Below are 23,530 nucleotides of genomic sequence, written 5' to 3' on the forward strand. Positions count from 1 at the left end.
ATTCAGGACGCGCATCTGTTTTGTGGGCACTCCTGCGCATCGGGTGTCATCTTTAGAGTCAACTCGTACCTAATGCGTGACGTCATGTTATTGAATGGTTTATTGGGTAGTTTCCTAGGTCAAAGATATATACGTACATATACTCACGCCCGTTACCCCTTATGGGGTGGGCAGAGCCACAAGTAATCAAAGACAACTTGCAGCCATGATATGATGAATCTTATGGTGTAAGGTCAAAGATAGATTACGAAATACTGATTACTAAATAAAGACAGATCTAAATATATGTCAATAAACGTTTTCTTTTTGCTATTAAACCTATTCATCTATTTTCATAAAGAAAAATTGAATAAGTTTGACATTTTTCACGTTTTTTCTATTACGTCACAGGTCGCTTTTCATACAAATTCCATAATAATTTCGTGTTTTAGCGTTCAGTAAAAAGTAACCGATTTGGCTAGTTGTAAACTACTCTATTACGATAGTGTTAGAACACAGAAAGTGACAGGCAATCTGTGTTAGATTTTTAAAGATTTAAAAGTAGAACACTTTAGCTAAGTACCTATATTTTATTTCATAACTATTCTACTTTATTTTGTCGTCTCAAGTTTTAGCAAAGTCTGTGTCATGATAATTATTTAATGAGCTAACTACGGTTAGGTTTTGTAGCAACGCTGAAATATTCTCAACAATGCTATTACACTTACGAGAGCCATTAGTGACGACATTATTGTAGCTTGTGAGAAAACTGACCTAGCAGGAGAACTGAGTTGAGATAGTCATGGTATAAGAAAACCAGGTATGCTCAAAACTGACAGCTAGCATTTCAAGGTTAGCCCAGCTGACGTCATCCCACTCCACGTTGCTATTTCGTAAAAATAAATTACCCACGTCCTATAATATGTTTTCAATTTAAGTTGGTACTTTTAGTAAAAGATAAACTGTACAATACAATACAAAATACACTTTATTGCACCAAAATAAAAAGAAATAATTACAAAAAGTCTCTTTAACTACGTATGTACAGTTTTAATGATTTTTTTATATGTGAAAAATAATAGTAATTAAATACATTAGTCAGTAATTCGCTTTTTCAATAATAAAATTTACGTCCTTGGAATGTTGGGGAAACCAATTGAATGGTAACACTTACGTCATCAATGGGCTAGCAATGGCGGCTTGTCATTGGATTGAGCATACCTGTCTTCTTACCATGGAGATAGTAACTTATTCATTTGCAATCTGCATTTCTTACGTCAAATCCGAATTTGCGATGTTCAGTAGGTTGCGCAATCCCCTCTTACTTCTGTCTGGTAAATGGTAACGTATGGTCACATCAAGACTAGGGCAATGTTCTTTATTCCTTCACCTCACCAGCATAACACGGTAACAGCGTCTGATGACCAAATACGATGCAGTTACGAAGAAATCGGCTGTTAGTTGGCACTTTGCAAGGTTGATATCGATATGATGACTATTCACTGGGATTGTGGTTCACCTTCTTATTTAATATGTTGTGTTTACTTTCGCAATCAAAATAATAATCGATATGGAAAATTAAAGCAATTGCGATTATGATTCATGCGCGTTTTAATAAAATGGAAATTCATTAAACATCTCACGAAAGAAAAGAGCATGGACCATTTTATGGACGATGAGCGGATCACCTGCCAGCGTACGGTATCACATTAATCGACTTAGTATACTTCTTCTCAAAAGTGGCTCCAAGTTGAAACTGGATTACTTTTAGCATTGCTTTTGTGTCAGGATCGAAGCAACTCGAATTCCATGGTATCTGCTCACCCCGGTGGGAAATAGGCGTGAGTTTATGTAAGTATGTACGTTTAGCTTCGATGTCCGGTCTATTAGGGATAGCGGGCGTGAGTTTCGGTATGTCTATTCACCAAACAATTAGGTAATAAGTATTCACATTTAGTTTGCATTTAGTAAGTATTTTGATGATTGTGATTTTAAAAACAAAAATAAAAAAGGTTTTTAAAATATAATGACAACTCCACAATGAAACTGATATTACTTTTTCAGTAGTTTTTTTGGACGCAATGATATGTTTTTAAATAAAGTCTGTGCTATGGTGTTATTGACTCTAAAATGAAAGTGAAAACCCAACGTAAGTATTAATTACTGTATATAGGTATTCAGGACAAGAATCTTAGATTATTATTGTTGATGGACAAAATGATTGATGCTGCTGATGTAGACGGTAGATTAGTAGATATCAAAGATACGTACAATATAGATTTCAAGGATGTTTCGACGTGCAGTTAGTCATTCAACATAAAATCGGGTTTTAGTTTTCGAACTTATATTTTTATTTATAATTTTCGGGTCTTATTTATTAAAAATAGCGTACTTGCTATTGCAAGAAATGTTTTGTGCAAGATTTGGAGATAAATCCAACCGTCCCGCAACCAAGTTTTTTTATTGCTGATTCCTGGTACTGGTTGCCTGGAAGAAATCGCTTCCGGACAATGAGGTCGCTTATTCGTACTGTCGCTAAATGGTTTATAAACGTTGTTTGGTTTGTGTGCAATGAAATATATTTGATTTGATAAAATCTATCCGGAACATATCTGAGCAGAAGAGCTGAAGAAATACAAAGGTAGTAATAAAATAATATATACATATTTGAAATGTGAAAATTAAGCACTTTCATTTAATACCCAAAATTTGAGAAAAAGCATGCTTTTTCCTTTTCGGTTTATTTCATCCGTGTACTTAAATGAACAAACGTCTGTGTCTGTGTCACGCGAGCCGAGGGCAAGTGTGGACGTTGTTACAAAACTGTAACATTGTCGAGCCAGTGACCTACGGCTAAAACAGAAGTCTCAACAAGTTAGAGTTCACCACTTTGATTTTAGCACGACACATTTTGGGACGACCCATAGCCACCACCACCGAACAATGAGGACGCTTCTAGTGATACCTCATTTTTGTTAAAATCTGAGAGGTAATTTAGAAGTTAAGTGGGAACAGACGTGCAAGCACATACATATACATAGCGGTCAAACACACAACCCTCCCTTTTTCTTCGCCGCTGTCGGGTAAAAATTGCGTACAATACAATACAAATACACTTTATTGCACCAAAATAAAAATAAATAATTACAAAAAGTCTCTTAAGTAAGTACATGGCAAATGGCGGCCTACTGCGTACTTACTGCTTTAGGTATCAATTTACATTTCTCATGTTGTTGGTCTAACAGAAATCTCCGTGAAGCATGGGTTCATCTTGCGATGGGAATATACCTAATCCTGAGCACGTTATGTTACATTTTCCCCTCTACTTTATTTATATAAGTACTTATTTTAATTTTTTTATCGGCTACACAGGTTGTGAGAAACTGCAGTAGTTTTGGGCTCATTAGACGTTAGTTATGTAAAAATTGGTGATTCAAAGTGTTACTACGTTACCTACTGAATAAAAGATACTTACTTATATTTGAATTTATCTTCTACATGACGTAAATTACATAATTCTAAACGTCGTGCAAAAACTCGAAAATAGATCTACTTTTGATGTTTTTTTTTGTTTCAGTAAGCCCATATCGATGGTTTAGATTCACAATTGGACCCGGTAACTAATACTGTGATAGGCGTGGTAGTTCACTCTCACTGTAAGCTCGCAAGTTCGAATCCAGCACGCGCCTAAACCTATAATTTTCGAAATCCTTTTTTTCGAATTCATTTTTGGATCACAAATCATTATCACGTGCTCGGCGGTGTAGGAAAACATCGTGAGGAAACCTATATTCCCGAGAAATGCGTTTGGGAGGTATGTGACCTAATCTGTATTGGGCTGGTTTTTTAAAACCAGCCCAATACAGATTATACAGATCTTCAGGTTAGGTAAGCGGACCCTGTGAAAAACGGGATAAGAACGCTATAGAGAGGTGATGACGATCTAATGCTCTGATAGGACAAGATGTCTGGTCAATAGCACTTTATATTTGTGGGATTGAGCAATGAAGAGTAGGTATTTTGTATTTTAAAATAATAAGCAATCTGTCAAGCCTCACGGCCAAACGATTGTCTATTTCAACGACTAATTCAGAAGGTAACGATGATCCTGATCTCATGCTAGGTAAGTATTTCATTTACATTCTAAAACATACTCGCAATTCACGTACGTACCTACCTAATGAGGGACTTTGCCCTCATTAAAAAAAGCCAGTCAAAGCCAAAAAAAAAAAGAAAAAAAGAAAAGAAAAAGAAAGCCAGGTTACGTTCCTTAAAAAAACAATATGGCGGTGTAAAGATTTTCCCTTCGTTCTTCTTCTTTTCTCGCGTGGGTTGTGAGGTGCATTACCAGCCTCATCAACCCTGGTGTCAGGGTTACTATTGAGCCGCCAAACGCCCTTGACATGGCTCATGTAACGACTACTTACATCAGTTAGTAGTAACCGGGACCAACGGCTATAGTGCCTTACGAAGCACGGATCATCTTACTTTTTGGACAATCAGGTGATCAGCCTGTAATGTCGTAACTAAACTAGGGATCACAAAGTGATTTTTGTGATATGTCCCCACCGGGATTCGAACCCAGGACCTCCAGATCGTAAGCACAACGCTCAAAATTTCGTGGATAAAACATACGCATATGTATTTATTATCTTTGTTTTTAGGTAGTCATGACCTTTGTTATTACACCCAGGCGTAACACATCTTCTACCCATTATTATTATTCTGATCAAAATAAAGAGAAGCAACATAGTTCTATACACATCTGATCCAAATATCAAGCAACAATGAATTTTATGTAGCTGTCATTATATTTTTGAATTATTATGTACATAGGTAATGAGCGTAGTAAATCTGTACAGCGTTATCTAAATTTTGTTTTGGTGACCGTAGCCTGGGAAAGTCTTTCTTAGTAATTTCTTGTAAATATGGATTATATTATAATGAGTATTTATTACGTATTTGTACGTATAGTATAGAGTATTTATTATATTAACTTTAGTTTTACTTTTAGGTATTTATTTTTTGTTGCACCCATGTTGTTTGTAAATGTTTGTTTCCTTTTGGTGGTTGCCTGGAAGAAATTGCTCTAGAGCAATAAGGCCGCCCAAATTGTAGGTACTGTATTCATGTGTTATGTCTGATTGTTGAAATTTAGTTCTGTGCAATAAAGTATATTTGATTTGATTTGAAAGTCCCTCAATAACGTTCTATACCGCAATACAATAATATTGTAAGTAAATCTTAAGAAGTTAACACAGACGATGCGATCACACAATCAAAGGTCATTTTTGTACAAACGTAGGTAATAAAAAGATGACCTTATATTATCATTATTTGAAGCAGACGAGTTACCACACATTTGGGATCCGCGGGCAGTGGGCAATTAGTGTTTACACGCCTTCGCGACCTTCTCTCAGCTCTCGTGAGCAACTCGTGTTCAATACCTTTCCGACATTAAGCTAAGAAGAACTCAAGTACCTAGTACAAGAAAACTCGTACGAGAGTGACTACTAAGAAATTCGCACGCTATAATGAAAATAGGTACTTATAAAATACGTAAATGCCAACGCCGCGTTTTAACTACATGTTGTCGTAAATGGAGTGGAAATATGTACATAGGTTCAGCACATTAACTATTCTATGATCTGTGGTTCCAAGCGACGACTTTCCCCAAAAACAACATACTTACTTACTTAGATGTCGTTGTACAGATTATCTAATTTATCAATGCTCGGGTACATGTACCCACATAATTATTCTAAAATATTATGTACCTAATGGCAGAGACATATAAAAGTAATTGTTGCTTGATATTTAAAAACAAAGATAAAATATGCATATGTCTCATATCCATGAAATTGGAAGACTAAACGAAGGCAACTCTGTACGGTCACGAGCATTAATATGTATACACTTTGGTACCATGTCACATTAACTTTTTTGACAAATTGAACTGTAAGTCTCACTAAATGTCAAATATGTTAGTGCGACAGAGTCCTAAAGTGGGTACGTTATACTGCTCATGACTGTACAGCGCCATTCATTTTTTTTTGAGAAAGGTAACCTAGAAAGTCGCTCAATTGAAAAGGCGACAAGTTTGTCTCCAAAAAGCGTCGCACCAAAAAGTGAGTTATACCCCGTCCCAGCAGCTTCCGATTACTCATCTCACCATTATCTCATACTAGATGACGTTCACCGTTCTCCTGTATTATGCAGCCTGAATAGATCATATCGAACGCGACTGTTTAGGGTTCCGCATAGGAAGAAATAAACAAAATCTGTATTTCTATTGACTGATTTGTCCGTCTATAGGTCTTTCGATACGTTGTTGTTTCAATGGGGGACTTTCTAGGCTACGACCCTCAAAAACAATATAGATGGAGCTGTAAAGATTTTCCTTCGTTTAACCTAATTTCATAGACGTAAACAGCCTATATACGTCCCACTGCTGGGCACAGGCCTCCCCTCAATCAACCGGAGGGGATATGGAGCATACTCCACCACGCTGCTCCACTGCGGGTTGGTGAAGGTGTTTTTACGGCTAATAGCCGGGACCAACAGCTAAACGTGCCCTCCGAAGCACGGAATCATCTTACTTTTTCAGACAATCAGGTGATTCAAGCCTGAAAAGTCCTTACCAAACAAAGGACAGTCTCACTTACCACTAGACCACGAAGGCTGTTAATTTAATTTCATAGAATTTGTGTTTGTTAATTTCATAGATAACAGACATTATGCATCGTTTATATTTGTTTTTGGGTTTAAATGATGACCCTTTTTAGTACACCCAGGCACAAATACATCTTCCACCCATTATTATTCTAATCAAAAGAAAGGGAAGCAATATACTTAGGAGCAACATTCTATACATAATGTGATCCAAATATCAAGCAACAATTATTTAATCTATGCTTCTGCCATAACATTGTATTTTTATTTATGTACTTACTCGAGTAATGAAAAAGAAATAATTATCACGTTAAATCGCGAGAGTGCCATCTAGTATATTATTTTTGGGGAACGAAGTCTGGAAAGTCTCTCATTGAACCTTCATATAAGTAAATAGTGAACTATTGAACATCATCTAGACCTACATAAGCGATGGCCTGGTTAACCTTTAGTGGCTGCAAGTCATCTTCTAGTGATCTGTCCACCCAGATACGGATTACGGACGTGAATTGATTGTCTATCTGCTCCAACTTAATAATGTTCTAATTTCTTGACGTTTATTGTTTCTATTTATGGGAATTATTGATGATGTATTTGATTATTATTTTTGTTATCTATTGATTTATGTTTAGTTGTAATTGGGTTGTATTAAGCATTATCGAGTTGGGCCTGGCCTGTTATGATAATGTGTTTGAATATGTAAATAAATAAATAAACTTCAAGAGACCAAATGGTCGTTGGTGAATTAGATTCTCCTTTTTGTCGACGCAACGGAGAAATGTACGTAGAATATTCATATATTTATAAGTATTAATCATATCCTAAATCTACATACATATAAGTACAAATGTTTCAGGAAAAACTACAAAATAGACTTTATTCCACTCAAATAAGTAAACGGTAACGCTGCGGAATATCTTCTCGTCCAAAATACCTCAGTGTCTCAAGACGAAAGTCTTTGACCAGTGCGTGTTGCCAGTGATGACCTACGGCAGTGAGACGTGGCCGGTTACTATGGGTCTCGTGAGGAGGCTCGGTGTCGCTCAGCGGGCAATGGAGAGAGCTATGCTCGGTATTTCCCCGCTCGATCAAATCAGAAATGAGGAGATCCGCAGGAGAACTAAAGTCACCGACATAGCTCGGAGAATTGCAAAGCTGAAGTGGCAGTGGGCAGGACACATAGCGAGGAGAACCGATGGCCGCTGGGGCGGAAGGGTTCTGGAATGGCGACCACGTGTCGGACGACGCTCAGTGGGTAGGTAGGCCCGCTACAAGGTGGACCGACGATCTGGTGAAGGTCGCGGGAAGCCGCTGGATGCGGGCAGCGCAGGACCGATCGTCGTGGAGATCCTTGGGGGAGGCCTATGCCCAGCAGTGGGCGTCGTACGGCTGATGATGATGATGAAGTAAACGGTTACAGTAAGACATACTTTATCTAGTACAAGGCAATGGGGTAGTTTCAAACTAGTCAAATCAATTACTTTTTACTAAACGTCAAAACACGAATTTGTATGAAAAAGCAACCTGTGACGTCATAGAAAAAGTGACTAAAGTCGCACTTATTATTAATTTTTCTTTATTAAAATTCATAAATAAGTTAAATAGAAAAAAGAAAACATTTTGTCACCTTTTAGATCTGTCTTTATTTAGTAATCAGAATTTCATAATTTACATTTGACCTAGGAAACTACCCAATTGGCGGCCGTAGAGAATAATCACTAATTCTTGTACCATAGTGAATTAGAAGGGTGATGGCTACCAGTAAGACTCGCACTTGCTAGTTTTAGTTGGCTAGTTTTTTCCTTTCGATCCAAAACAGTGGTAGCATCAATTCATAATACCCGTTGATGGCCGATGGCCCACAATTACATCACGGTCGCGGAGAAGTGCAATGTTTCCAATGCCGCCGCTACATTCACACAATATTTTTAAATTGCATTGTGACATTCAGCTCAGTAATCACAATCATAATTAGCTTGTGTGAAAAATATCAGCAAAACAAAAGTTATTGAGGTGTTGTAGCCATGCAATTAAACATATTATGAGCATTTCGATTATGACCACGGCTCCCGTGGTAGCCTAGTTGGTACAACGCTTGCCTCTCACTTTGAGGTCGCAGGTTCGAATCCAGCACACGCCTAAACTAATAATTGTCGAATTTCTGTCCGATTTCATGTTTGGATCATAAATGCCACGTGCGTGCGTGTTCACGTGCTCAGCGGTGAAGGAAAACATCGTCATTCCCGAGAAATGCGTTTTCGGAGGTATGTGACCTAACCTGTATGGGGCTGGTTTTCCCTTCGCGGGTTAGGAGGTCAGACAGGCTGTCGCTTCTGTAAAAAACCGGACCTATCAAATCTTCAGGTTAGGTAAGCGGACCCTGTGAAAAACGAGATAATGATAATGCGTTGGAGATGATGAGCATTTCGCTTATGAAAATCATAATTAATAGGCGGGTTGCTAAAAAACCGGCGAGCATGCATGACGCCTTTTCACATTGTGGATTGAGTGGAAGAAGCGAAAGTGGTGTATCAGGGTGGTAGTAAATGGAATTCTGTGATTTCCGCCTACCCCCTTATGGAAAATAGGCGTACGTAAGATCAAGTCTCCTATTGACGTTATATTAAACTTCAGGTACCTACTTAACACTTTCAAGGACAGAACGTCTAATGACGTTCCGATTCCAAGGTGTTATATTGCCTATTATGAACCATCAATGACCCATGATCTCTGACCGTGAAAGGGTTAAATAAACATAGCAGAGCCTCACGCCTGTATCCCTGACGGGGTAGGCAGTAGTCAGAGAGACACCCACTCCTCGCCAGCTATGTTTAAGTCCCATGTAATAGGGGGTTATTATCATGATATTATCAAGACATCAACTATAACTCCTCTGCTGGACTGGGAGTAAAGAAAAAACAATGCATGCATTCTATGCATGTCGTAAAAGGCGACAAAGGGACAGCGTCCTGTCGAACATGAATGATCATCTGTAAGAGCGATAGGCTGATCCCCTATCATCATACGGTTTATCATTATCCACCTTAGGAGTATGTATCAAAAGTGGCTGCAAATAGTTTCTTGATTATTTGTAGTTCTGCCCACCCCTTCGGGAAGTTCGGGCGCGAGTTTATGTATGTATGTATCAAGATATCAATTATCATGTTCCAAACAAATTCAAACACTTTTATTTTTCAAAATAATGTGTATTAGCTCCACTTCGGCATGCGTGTATGAAACGATAGATACATGTGGAGGAAGCAAGGGAAGTGTGTCAGGATCGTAGCAAACGGAATTCCGTAGTCTCTGATTAACCCAGTGGGAAATAGGCGTGAGTTTATGTATGTATGTAGTTCGTGTAATGAAGGTCTAATTAATTACCATAAATTATTCATTACCAATGTTTACATGCTCCAAAAGCAGAGGTTAAAGCTGCCCGAGTGACGGTCTAACCTTGCATCTTCTAAAACAACACGATTATGTACTCACTTACAAGTAGGTGTCTAATTTTCCTACCTTGATTGTGAATTATCGCATCACAATATTCATCATGTATTTTTAAAATTATTCATACAGGGTGTTAGTGACATCGTAACGAATACTGAGAGGGATGATTCAAACCAAGATTCTGAGTGGAATTTTCTTTCGTGTTTTTTTTCAATTATTTTCAATCTACACTTTACAATGGAAAATTCCACTTGATGTTAACTCGGAATAATGAGTTGAATCATCCCCCTCTGTATTCGTTACGGTGTGACTGACACTCCGTTCAAGTAGTTACAGTTAGACATACAAGTACGTATGGGTGCTAGTGACACCGTAACGAATACCGAAGGGTATGATTCAGACTATCATTCTGAGTTGATATCAAGTGGAATTTCCTGTCGGAAAATTCAAGATTTTAGTGTTTGCTTTTTACCGACTTCAAAAAAGGAGGAGGTTCTCAATTCGACCGTATATTTTTTTTTTTTATTGATTACTTAATTATTTTCAGTTCCATACTTTTGCAACGGAAAAATCCACTTGATATCAACTTAGAATCATGGTCTAAATCATCCCACAAAATTTTCGTTACGATGTGACTAACACCCTGTATTTAGAAAATATAATTAAAACATATGATTTGTAATCCCATAAGTAATAAATTATAGGTATATGTGACATGCATCGTAAATAGGTATTTTTTATTCATTTCATTTAATTTATTTGTACCATAAATTATACATTTTTGCACATAACATTAGAATAATTATAATTAAATAAATCATTAAGATATTATTCAGATAATAGGCATAAAGATATTATGTATGGTGACAGCCCTATTATTATGTATGGTGTTCGGAGAACGCATGGCTTACATCGTAGTGCCTAACCACTGAATCCTACTTTATAAATGTTTGAATTTGTGTTTCGATCATAAATAATTGTTATCACGTGGGGGCTTTTTGGCGGGAAACGGGAACGGGACAGTTGCTTTCTTCATTGAATAATCTAAATAATTAATACGAAGTGGTGTTTTGTGGTTAATGATCGCATTAAGTTAGTCGGAAGACATTCACGAGTGTTATTATATCGGAGTATTCAATAAACAAAGTGTATCTGCCTATTTTCGCTTCGTGCCAAGAAGCCGCTTCATAACTCGAAAGTTTATGCGGACTTTTGAGTTAATACGTTTGGGGTTCGGAGTAGGAGTCTACTCCGAGGGTGGGGGCTTAGGATTCATCATCATCACCTTTCATCATTTCATCAATCATCAAGAAAAAAAATACGTAAGACATGGCTGTATGGGCATAGTTTCCTTTGCCTTACCCTTCGGGGAAAACCAAAACAAAAAAAAAATGTTATCACGTGGTTTTCAGGATTTGTGCCCTATTTATACGGGACATAAACATAGCTGACTGAGTGGGTACCTAAATACTACAAACTTCTGCCTACTTCTAACTTGCAACGCGAAACGAGAACATGCTGCACGCGCTGTCATGTAAAAGAAGAAAAAATGGCGACGTTCCAAAGCCGACCACGACTATATTTAATTCACTTTTGCACAAAATATACTCAAATCTTCGGGAGAAATAACTGAACTTCTCGGCACCAATGTAAATGACACTAATTTTAGCACTGAATTTGTTTTAAATTAAACGGATTTGTATTTTTAATTGAATTTTTTTTGGAGAAGCACACGGTTACAATGAATGTTTGAAGGAAGAGAAAGTGTTGCCATGGATAAAAAATATGTCTATTTATGATATTTTTATGTCTTAAACACCCTTTTAGTAACTCAGGTGTGATGATAGCATGACATAGGTTATATTACCAAGCACATGCTTGAGACGGGATTACCTTATTTTCAGACATTCGGGTGATCAACTTGCAATGTCCTAAACAAACTAAAACTAGGAATCAGTCTTTGTGATTACGTCCCCAATGGCATTCGACCCCAGGATACAGCTCATCCACTGAACCACGGAGGCCGTTAGGAGGTGGTAACGGAGAATTGAACAATTAAAAGGTAACTAACCCTGTGGCCTTATAAACAAAAATAACCGCTCACTACACTACTTATTTATTATACTTTCAGAAGTCTCGTTATTCGTTATGCAAGAAACAAACATTCTTTAAGGCGACTGTAAACCTGTAATTTCAGTAACATGGAATAATTATGCAGTCTTCTTCTTATCGTGTGGGTAGTGAGGTGGAATACCAACCTCATCAACCCTGGTGTCAGGGTTATTATTGAGCCGCCACAGGCCCCTGACATGGCTCATGTAACGACTACTTACTTACATCAGTAAGTAGTAACCGGACCAACGGCTTAACGTGCCTTCCGAAGCACGGATCATCTTACTTTCAGACTATCAGGTGATCAGCCTGAAATGTCGTAACCAAACTAGGGATCACAAAGTGATTTTTGTGATATGTCCCCACCGGCATTCGAACCCGGGGCCTCCGGATTGTAAACCCAACGCTCAACTACTGGACCACGGACGCCGTATCTATTAGCTATCATGCAGTGTGTTGTTACAAGAGGAAAGTATCCACACCTCACCGAGCTTTCTGTTAGACCAACGTGGTAGGTGGTGAGCCGCATCGCCGTCCATAATGGTCGAGTCAACTGAGTTAGTGAAAACTGCACTTAAGATAAATTAATAACTCATTGGTGCAAGTCCGGTACCGGGGATCGAACCGACGCTCCCCGATTGAGAAGCATACCCGTATGTATGTACGTACGGTCACGAGCATTAATATGTATACACTTTGGTACCATGTCACATTAACTTTTTTGACAAATTGAACTGTAAGTCTCACTAAATGTCAAATATGTTAGTGCGACAGAGTCCTAAAGTGGGTACATTATATTGCTCATGACTGTACTTGGCGTCTCACAAGCACATACAAGTACATGTGGGTATTAGTGACAACGTAACAAATATGCGGGGGATGATTCAGACCATGATTCTGAGTTGATATCAAGTGGATTTTCCTGTCGGAAAATTCATGAAAATGTTAGTGTTTTAAAATTATTTTCCGTTCCATACTTATGCGATGGAAAATTCCACTTGATATCAACTCAGAATCATGGTCTGAATCATCCCTCAGTTTTCGTTACGATGTCACTAACACACTGTGCGTAATGTGTGTGTGAACAGAGCAGTACGAGTAATTAAATCAGTAATCCTAAAATGACATCTAGAATTTGATAAACGAAGAAAAAATGGCAGTCTAAAGTCTAAAAGCCCCTTATAATTGCATATGTAGGTGTTACAATACTACATTATACAGACTGCAATTACTAAGATGCTTCTTTAGCAAGGGGCAACGGACCACGAATGCTACAAATTACCCAATGTTACTAAAATCCTAACTCACACTAATAGACGGACTAAAACGCGCATTGCCTGGGATATTGTATGCAATGTTGGGTTTGAATGCTTATCAGGGTTGGCCAAGGCACAAATCAGATTGACCTCTGTGGTCCAGTGGCTAAGCGTTAGGCTCACAATCCGGAGGTCTTGAGTTCGATTACCGTTGGGGACACTTCACAAAAATCACTTTGTGATCTCTAGTTTGGTTAGGACATTACAGACTGGTCACCTGATTGCCCGAAAGCAAGATAATTCGTGCTTCGGAAGGCACGTTAAGCCATTGGTCCCGGTTACTACTTAGTTGCCGTAGTCGTTACATGAGTCATGTTAGGGCCTTTGGCGGCTCAATAATAACTCTGACACCGGAGTTGGTGAGGTCGGTAATCTGTCCCACAACCCACACAATAGAAGAAATCAGATTGGTGTCCAACCTTTATTACACGTGAATTACAGGCTATCAGCCTGGGATTTGAAACACGAGCATACCTAGGCACTATCCCGGAAAACGAATTCCGTCGCTTGGCGGCAAGGGTTTGTCTAGAGGGTGGTAACCAGCCGAAGCCTCCACCGGCAAATATGGCTCGATTAGTACCACCCAAGAAGAAAAGAAGAGAAAGAGAGAACAGAGAAAGAAGATGATCCGTGCATCAGAAGGCACGTTAAGCCGTTGGTCCCGGTTATTACTTACTGATTTAAGTATGTAGTCGTTACATGAGTCATGTCAGGGGCCTTTTGCGGCTCAATAATAACCCTGACACCAGGGTTGTGGAGGTTGGTATTCACCTTACAACCTACAGGATAAGAAGTACCACTCAGGTTTCACGTGTAGTTAGAACCTACGAACTAATCATTGAGTAAGGAGTAACCATTGATACATGTGCAAGAGTTATTGTCCAGCCGTCAAAGTAACGTGCCCTCCGAAGCACGGAATCGTGATACTCTTCGAAAAGTCTCACTAAGTCATTTCTGACATAATCATTTTTATCATCATAATAATTCTGATGTAAACATTTTATACAAGATGTTGCACCGTACCGCACCAAATTGTGATAAATGTTTTCTTGCCACTGGTTGGCTGGAAGAAATTGCAGCTTAGCAATAAGGTCGCCAGAATGTACAGTCTTTCGTCCATGTGTGTAAAACTTGTTTTGTATGTTGTGTGCAATTAAGTATATTTGTATTGTATTGTATAATCACTTGGGGAATCGAACACAGAACTAGAGATCGTGAGCCGAACGCTCTAAGCGCTACACCACGGTGGCTATTAATAGCAACATAATATACAGTCGCATAGTTAACCGTAGCGTAAAATTTCAGAATGAAACCAAACAATAGAATACGATACGCGATGATGACAATATCTATTAGCTATTCTCCGGTTTATTGCAGCCTCCGTGGTCCTGTGGGTGGAGTATAGGGTTCCCGGCCGGAGGTCCCGGGTTCGAATCCCAGTAGGGACATATCACAATTTGGTTTGGAGATTACAGGCTGATCATCCGATTGTCCAAAAGTAAGATGATTCGTGCTTCGGAAGGCACGTTAAGCCGTTGGTTGGTACTATTTACTGATGTAACTGCAAAGTTGTTACATGAGCCATGTCAGAGGCCTTTAGCGGCTCAATAGTAACCCCGACACCACGGTTGCCGAGATTGGTAATCAACCTCACAACCCACATGATAGAAGATTACATTGAGATAACATAGGTTTCTACAACATAGCATAGGTTAGGTACAGTGTATATAACATAGGTTACATTGAGAGAACATAGCGACTTCGTCCGTAAATACCTTTACTGAAGTGCATTCCTGAAAAACACGCTAAAGTTTGTCCCTGAAAAGTACCCTTTGCGTATTACTGTATCAATACAAAACAATGAGCCTATTTTTATTATCATCCAAATCGGTCGGTTTATACTTCAAAAGGATAGACAACGTTACTTTTGTGTTTATAGTATTAGTATGCTGTTCTTGATAACTAGTTTTATGCAGGTAGGTATTGTAAGGTAGCTATTGTTAATAGTCATTTCATCCATTTTCTTTCCGTTTATTTTCAACAGCGAATTCGTTCTCTAAGTAACTGGGTATAAATAATCTCGACTAAGTAGGTAACTCAGTATAAATCAACAAATCAAGCCTCCATACAATTAAAACAAGCAATCATAAATTCTAATAAGGAACTTTCCAGGCTATGTTCCCTCAAAAACAACATAGATGGCTGTAAAGATTTCCCTTCGTTTAACCTTCTAATTTCATAGATAACAGACATAATTATATGCATCTTTTTAGCATGTGAGCAGTTTCTGAACCCAAAACAACATTTAAGTCGTAGGGCTAACGCAAGCACTCACTGTACAGTCACACACACACTAATACATATATAATATATACACAAATATATACACATACACACACACAAACACAATTAACATACAAAATGCATGTTTATTTGTTCTTATTTAACCGTTTATTGTCAAATAAATTCAGTTTAACAATGGTCTGCCTAAACCGACGTTATAAAAGATGTAATTGCTGAACACTGCTTCCTGAGATACAGGTCTCCTAGTTCAGTTAGCAGGGTTATACTTCTGTAGCATTTGTGTGTCCTAGTTGTAGTAGGTACCCAATGTTGTGTCGATCTTTTTCTAAGACAATAAAAAATTATTTTATTTTTTATCTTTGCTTTTTGAGTATACATGTGACCATTTTTATTACACCCAGGCACAATTACATCTACCAACCATTATTAATTCTGATCAAAATAAATTTAAAGCAATATAGGTAGCAACATAATTCTATACATAATGTGATCCAAAAATCAAACAACAATTCTTTTTTGTATGCTTCTGCCATTACACTGTATTTTTGAACAATTTATGTACCCGAGTAATGAGAGACAGGTACAGTCATGAGCAATATCATGTACCCATTAGAACCCTGTCGCACTATCATATTTGACATTTAACGAGACTTCGGTATAATTTGTCAAAAAAGTTAATGTAACATGCTTTCAAACTGTATACATATCAGTACTCGTGACCGTACGGTACCTTAAATCTCAACAGCGCCATCTGTATTATTTTTAGGGAAAGTAGCCTGGAAAGTACCCCGTTAAACATTCTGCTTTTCTTTTGTTCGATCGATGTGACGATATCGTGATGTGACTGCTAGGAATCTGATAGTAAATCTTTCTTTTTTATTTATTTGGGTCATCTAAAGTCCTTATTTTGTATGTGTACAAAATAGAACAGATACAAGGAACATAACTACAAACAAAACAGTTATCTCAGTGAGTCCTTTCAGAGATAAAATGCGTCTTGTATAAGATGATGTAACGAAGTGACTGCTACCAAAACCATTTAAAAAAAACAGTCCTTAGTTATTTAGTTCATCTCAAGTCCTCTTGGATCTTCTAAGATGAGCTTATCTCGAAAAATAGACTGCAAGCGCAGCAGGGACAAAGCGTTGCGTCAGCGCAGCCGCGGAACCGCTTCCGCTCGCCTCTTCACGGCCCTCACACCACCGGGTGGGAGACGCCACTCCACATATATAACGCGAGACCACAGACCCACCAGCAAGCAGTTACCACAGCTTCAGCATGAAGGTAACAAACAATCGCACATTTCTAAAGCACGATGTGCTCTAAACATTTCACAATCCCGCTTCATTATCGACGTAAATCTCGAAATTTTAAACATTCAGCTATCGCAGCTTTGAATTAACGTTCAAATTTAAATCTAGATGTTTGTTATTGCGCAAGTTATCTTTCAAAAAATTATATAAACAATTTTTATGTAAGCAACCTAAGTACCTAACTACTTAAGTCATAACATATTCTAAAATTATTCAACGTTTTCAAATCCATTGCCATCACTTCACTGTATAAGTGTAAATAAATAATAACATACTTAACAGTTTCCGTTTTGATGAGATTATGTTTTTTTCATTGCAATTCGATATCAAATCAACAACATGACGTAGATAGGTCAATGTCCTAGTCATGAGTGTAAGTGATGGTTTAAACTTGTGGTGATACAGGATTTTGTGTTACCGCGCTAAGTGTTGAAAGCTAGTGTTTTTTTTTTTATATTGTTAAAGAACGCCTCAATAGGATTATGAATTATTACAGCTAATCCTTTGCCGAAATTAGCCCATCGACATCCCTGGCGTTATGCTATTTCACAGGGTCCTTAGACAATCCAGTTTCATTATAAGTCTTTGTTTCCACAGGTATTCGTGTGTCTGTTAGCCCTGGCCGTGGCCGCAAGAGCCGGTTTCATCGGCGGCGGTAGTGGCGGTTGGTCCGGAGGCGGCGGCGGCGGCTATGGCGGTGGCGGTTGGTCCAGCGGTGGGGGCGGCGGCGGCTGGAAGCTCAGCAGCGGCGGCGGTGGCGGCTGGTCGAGCGGCGGCGGTGGTGGCTGGAAGTCCGGCGGCGGCGGTGGCGGCTGGTCCGGCGGCGGTGGCGGATACGGAGGCGGCAGCGGCGGACGTGAGTATTCCTTTGCACACTATTCCCCATAACTCTACTAATCTATACCGCGAGAAGCTACACATTGCACGTACAAAATAACTTCAAATCAAAGGTACTAGTCTTCTGATTATTTAGGGCTCTGCCCACCTCATTAGGACGGGAGTCAATGACACTATAAAAACAATGGTGAGGTTTTACTACTATTCTAGGTAACAGGATAAGGTGTAAGAACAATTTAGAATGTAAAACATAACATAAGCACACGGATTATAATTCAATTGAAGTAGTCAAAGGATGAACTAAGTACCCACACCTCACTGAGCTAACCACCATCTCTATCTGCATCTTTGTGATCTAGGATGTCACATGTGGAAAGTACTTAATCGTCATCTCAGCAATCGCAGCGTATCTATATCTAAACGTTTCCTTCTGAATAAGATGTCCTTTGATAACGTCTTTCCCAAGAGATTCTAAGCCAGCTTGTCTCATAGGCGGATGGGCTACAGGTTGGCGTGGCCACTGCAGTTTTATCTAATTCTGTACGGAGATAGGTTGTCTGCGACCTGGTAAAAAAAAAGCTGGATCCGCTCCTGACTTGCCTGTAGTTTTTAGTCAATCTATTGAGTAAAACAGGGGTTTAAATACGAATACCTATAACAGTGCAGTTATCATAAAAATTCATATAAGTACTTAGTATTATTATCCTCGGTGTGCTTCTAACGGGAGAGATTGAAAAGGCTAATTGCCTGGCAACATAGTTCGAGCACATTTCCTCAATTATTGTCGCATTTGAGCTAGAATATGCGTTAAGAAATACATTTAAGAAGTTCCGGCGGTAATAATATACGAACATTCATTTCGTAACGAGTAGGTAAGCGTATTCGTTTCGCAAATAAACACTCTAGTGCTCGTATAAATACAAACAAAATAGTTATACAATTGGTATAGGTACTTTCAAATAAGTAATAATTTGTAATGTTTTCCACACTTTGCAGAGGTGAAGATCATTAAGATCATCACAACTGGCGGCGGCGGCGGTAAGTTTAAATTTTTATTACATACATACATAAACTCACGCCCGTAATCCCTAATGGGGTGGGCAGAGCCACAAGTAATCAAAGACAACTTGCAGCCACTGTTGATATGAAGTCCAAAGATGGATATGATGAACCTTATGATGATAAGGGATCAGCCTATCGCCCATAACATTAGTCCATCATGTTAGAGGACACAATCCCTCTGTCGGTTTTTACGACATGCCCGGGAAGAGAAGCAGCTGAACGTGTTCTATGTTTTTTATATGCTCCCAGAACAGCATAGAAGCATTAAATTTTTATTTTACTTTTTAATTCCCGTTACATTTTTCGTTTTAGCTACCCGAGATTTTAGACTAGGCACTTATAGTAGGTACCTAATAATTTCGTAAATTAGTCCAGCCAAAACTTTATTGCCGATATATAAATAGGTAGGTACTTAAGTGGGTATATTGGATATTCTATAAAATGTAACTAAGTAACTTTAAATTGTAAAATATTGCGAGTGTTTAAGTAACGGACAAAGACAAAGTTAGCGGATGTTCGCATCTCGAGAACTGCTGGACAAGAATTTCGCCATATTCCATTTGAATCTTACGAGCGTTTCCATCGCTTACTATAATCATAATTTACTCGCTCAGGGTCTGTGTCATTGTTCCAAAAGTTCATGGTAGAGTTTATATGCACCTGTATACTTAGTAGATAACGACGGGTGATGAAATTTTATAAGCGGACTACAAGGACGTAGTTTAAAGTAATTACCGAAAACAGTAAAATGTCATGTCTAACAAGATATACGGTTCGTAGGCATGGCTAGTACCATGTGACTACAAAGGCTGCAAGATGTACTTACAATTTCTGAAACAGTCTACTGCTATCACGCACGAGCTGTGATCTATTATGACCTAGAATTCGTTTGTTTACGAACTGTAAAATTGCTGCAAATGTCCGATAGACACTCAAGATAATTTCAAAAGGATTACTATAGAATCTGGTCGGGGGTCAACCGCTCGCTCGAGACACGAGATTTCGCAACACGGCAAAATTGTACTGAGAACGTAAGGTATGTAGGCGACTCGTGGTAATTCTTAACAGCAATAACACAATTAGGTATTTCGATGATGTTTTGGTATTCACCGGTTCAAGGCTCATGGGTTACATTAATTATTTATTAGATCTTCATTATTTCGTCTTTACGTGTTCAAATAAGTAATTCTGGGCGCAGCTACTTACAGCTATTTACGTTCTCTTGAAATATTAGATTTCCTTTGAAACGAAGTATTTTATACATAGGAAGTTACGTGAAATAAAAATAATTATTTTTAGCCTTGATTCCTTTTAAAGTATCTGAGTATTTCAGTGGGGATCTATACTTACTGTACAGTAATGCTTTTTATTATTATTTTAATTGATCTTCCACCAATGCGTAAGAGTCTATTGTAGGCAAATCTGTGTCCAGTATTAAGACGCCCCCACTTAGGAAAAAAACAGTACTTACCTACCAATGATGTTGACAGGCGGCGGTCACGGAGGTTGGTCCGGCGGCGGCGGCGGCGGCGGCTATGGCGGCGGCGGCTGGTCTAGCGGCGGCGGCGGCGGTGGCTGGAAGCTCGGCGGCGGATCCAGCGGTTGGTCTAGCGGCGGCGGCGGCGGCGGCTGGAAGCTCGGCGGTGGCTCCAGCGGCTGGTCGAGCGGCGGCGGAGGCGGTGGCTGGAAGTCCGGCGGCGGCGGTGGCGGCTGGTCCAGCGGCGGCGGTTCTTCCGGCTGGTGGTGATCTAACCTTGTGATATTCTCTTAGTACAAATTTTTCGACAATACAGTGATACCTCTTATAAAACTGCTGTTTCTTTATGCGTTCCTCATCTTCTGTATCCACCTATATTTTGAAGTAATTAGAAAATTATAGTAGCAGTAATTGTAATAGTATTTGCATAAAACAGACTATTGATTATGCCTACTTGGTTCAAATAAGTAAATACCTAATGCAAAAGTTAAAATAATCATAATATACTGACTATGATCTATATTTAGAATGCTAGCTATGTTAGGCAGTCATAACAAAACCAACGCTTTATGACGGACTTTTTATTAAAAAAATATAAAACATATTATTAACATTATACATGCCTTAAATTAGAAATGCAATTATTTATCTCAGATAAATATAATAACGGACGATCAATCATAATTATACAAAATGGGGATGATATTCTCAACTTGAGAGCCTCAGATTTTTTCCATATTAGTCTGTTAGTCATCCATTGTACCAATAAAGTTCAATTCGGATATTTCATATCTCTTTCTCTTTTTGGAGTTCTTATCCATTCTTGGTCTCTTAGCTCTGTTTGGATCATAGTTTTCTTTATCTGAAGAATCGGTACTGGTTGGTGTGTGACCACGACCACTGCGAATAGGCCTCCTCTGGACTTCACTCTCATACAATTCAGTAAGGATGCCTTCCTCTCTAAAAAATAAACATGTTTTATTATAACATCACTATGGAAAACATTTCTCAGCTAGTCATAGAAAGCATTTGTATATTACCTAAAAATAGAACTCACAAGTTTTCACTGGATTGATGGATGTCTGCAGTGACTTGAATGATGCTCGACTCATTCAAACCATTGTCACTATCAGAGTCTGCTATTACTACTTCTGAAGGTTCTCTTAGCTCTTCCAGAGATTCTTTCTTTAGCAACACAGCTTTGTTCTCTTCAGAATTTTTAGCTTCACCAGTAAATACGTCTTGGCTATATTCCAGCTCTTTACCCTTGTTAAATTCATCGTCTTGCTTCAAAACTACATTACCTACCTGAGTTTTATGTTCATAATTCAAATCATTCACACTACTTATATCAGTTTGTATGCATTTTGTTGTTTTTCCCCAAATAGGTTCTTTTTCCTCAGTTGACACTTTAATAGTTGTTGTGAAACATCTATTTTCTATAGCAATTGATATGTCTTTTGGGTTTTTATTAGCAGTTTCATTTGCAACATTATTTTTTCTATGTTTGTTACCTTTACAAAGACTACAAGTTTCTGTTAGGTAACTCTTTTTGAAAAATGGAACTTTTTTAGCATCAGATACTATTTGAGCACAACAGCTAACTTTAGTTGATTGTGTTTGATTATATGGACTTTTCTCATTAGCTTCTAGTACAGCTAACCATGCAAGTTTGTCTTTATCAACAACTTCATTTTGTGAATCATCAATTACAATTGGTTCATCATCAATTTCAATTCCACTTTCATCTTTATCCAATTTCTTTCTTATTTCTATCTTGTCATGTTCATTAAAATATTCTTTTTTTTGTTTGAACTTATCTTCTTTGAAGTACTGATCCAATATTGATTGGCTTTCAACAATAGATTGTGCTGATTTAAAATGTGATTGGTACTTTCTTTTAGCAGGACTTACAGCATTTTCTCTATCCTTGTCTAAAATTTTATCTGCTCTTTTCAGGATTCGCTTTTGGGGTGAACTTTGTTTATTAATATTAAGATCTGCAAAAGGTTTTCTTCGTTCAATGGTTTTTGTTACTGTTTTTTGTTTCGGTTTGTTTTCATTGTTATCTAACCATTTTTTTACATAGTTGAAAGAATTTTCCATTTTGAATTCTTTCACAAGGGATATCTCTTGGCCTGGAAAGAAACTGGGTCTTTTGTTCTCCTTATTCTTTAACGAAACTGAGCTCTTTCTTTTATTAAAATACTTGATGGGAGCTTGTATACATTCTGGGAATAACTCTTTCTCAATTTTTAAGTGATCAGATATTCTCTGCCTCTTGTAAACTGAAAGAATAAACAATGCATATTTTTATGAATGGTTATGATAGTACCTTATACATGTTAGCGGATAATCAGGATGTTTATTATAGCAAAAAGAAAACAAGACTATTTTATCCTTACCATCCAATTTAAAGGCTGCTTGGAACGTTTTCAACAATTCGGAAGCATTTTTAGCTCTTGTAGTCGCAGGATCATCAAGCGCTGACGACTTATTTCCACTGTTTGGTGGTGTTAAGCACAGAAGGCAGTGGGTTGCTGTCGCCGCGCAATCATCACAAGAAGAATGCCCACAAGGGTATCTTACACGCTCCCCGACAGCCTGATCACTGGAATATGTGTACTATTTACTAATAATACTACTTCAATAGTTACAAAAGAGGGCACACGTTTTGAAGCATTCGAAAGCATATGAACTATGAACCAAGAAAGTTGCAATTAAGTACCAAGTTCCACATCGATTGGTGTCCACGATATCTTTTATACATCTTACAGCTTCGTCTACATTGAAATTATTAGACATGACACTAATAGCATGTTTTAACTGGTTATAAATTACAGAAAATTAATATTTCTCAAACTTTTCAGCTAAAGCATTTAGAAACGCAAAAAGTTCCACTTTTTGACTTTGTTGACGTTGACAGTCGCCAAACAAGTTTTTTTTTCTATTGTGTGGCAAAGAACCGTGGCCTATACAACCACAACTATAGTCTTATTATTTCACATTGG

The 23,530-nt window shown here is 38.2% G+C and overlaps 2 protein-coding genes across 3 annotated transcripts; one reads left to right on the top strand and one right to left on the bottom strand.

The window, feature by feature from the left end:
• Positions 1-16,976: 16,976 nt before the first annotated feature.
• LOC126368147 (loricrin-like) lies at positions 16,977-20,825 on the top strand. The gene is made up of 4 exons (XM_050012028.1): positions 16,977-17,114; positions 17,741-17,999; positions 18,977-19,018; positions 20,533-20,825. The coding sequence occupies exons 1-4, from the start codon at positions 17,109-17,111 to the stop codon at positions 20,787-20,789; spliced, it is 564 nt and encodes a 187-aa protein (XP_049867985.1). The 5' UTR covers positions 16,977-17,108; the 3' UTR covers positions 20,790-20,825.
• A 260-nt stretch (positions 20,826-21,085) lies between these two features.
• LOC126368131 (uncharacterized) lies at positions 21,086-23,442 on the bottom strand. 2 transcript variants are annotated; one of them, XM_050012006.1, is made up of 4 exons: positions 23,248-23,442; positions 22,925-23,130; positions 21,577-22,807; positions 21,086-21,479 (listed from the first exon to the last, which is right to left on the bottom strand). In XM_050012006.1, the coding sequence occupies exons 1-4, from the start codon at positions 23,322-23,324 to the stop codon at positions 21,266-21,268; spliced, it is 1,728 nt and encodes a 575-aa protein (XP_049867963.1). In that variant the 5' UTR covers positions 23,325-23,442; the 3' UTR covers positions 21,086-21,265. The 2 variants fall into 2 exon arrangements, with proteins under 2 accessions (XP_049867963.1, XP_049867964.1); XM_050012007.1 differs by having other exon boundaries at positions 21,345-21,479; positions 21,560-22,807.
• Between the last annotated feature and the right edge of the window lie 88 nt (positions 23,443-23,530).

This window comes from Pectinophora gossypiella, chromosome 7 (assembly GCF_024362695.1).
Source record: "Pectinophora gossypiella chromosome 7, ilPecGoss1.1, whole genome shotgun sequence".
NCBI lineage: Eukaryota > Metazoa > Arthropoda > Insecta > Lepidoptera > Gelechiidae > Pectinophora > Pectinophora gossypiella.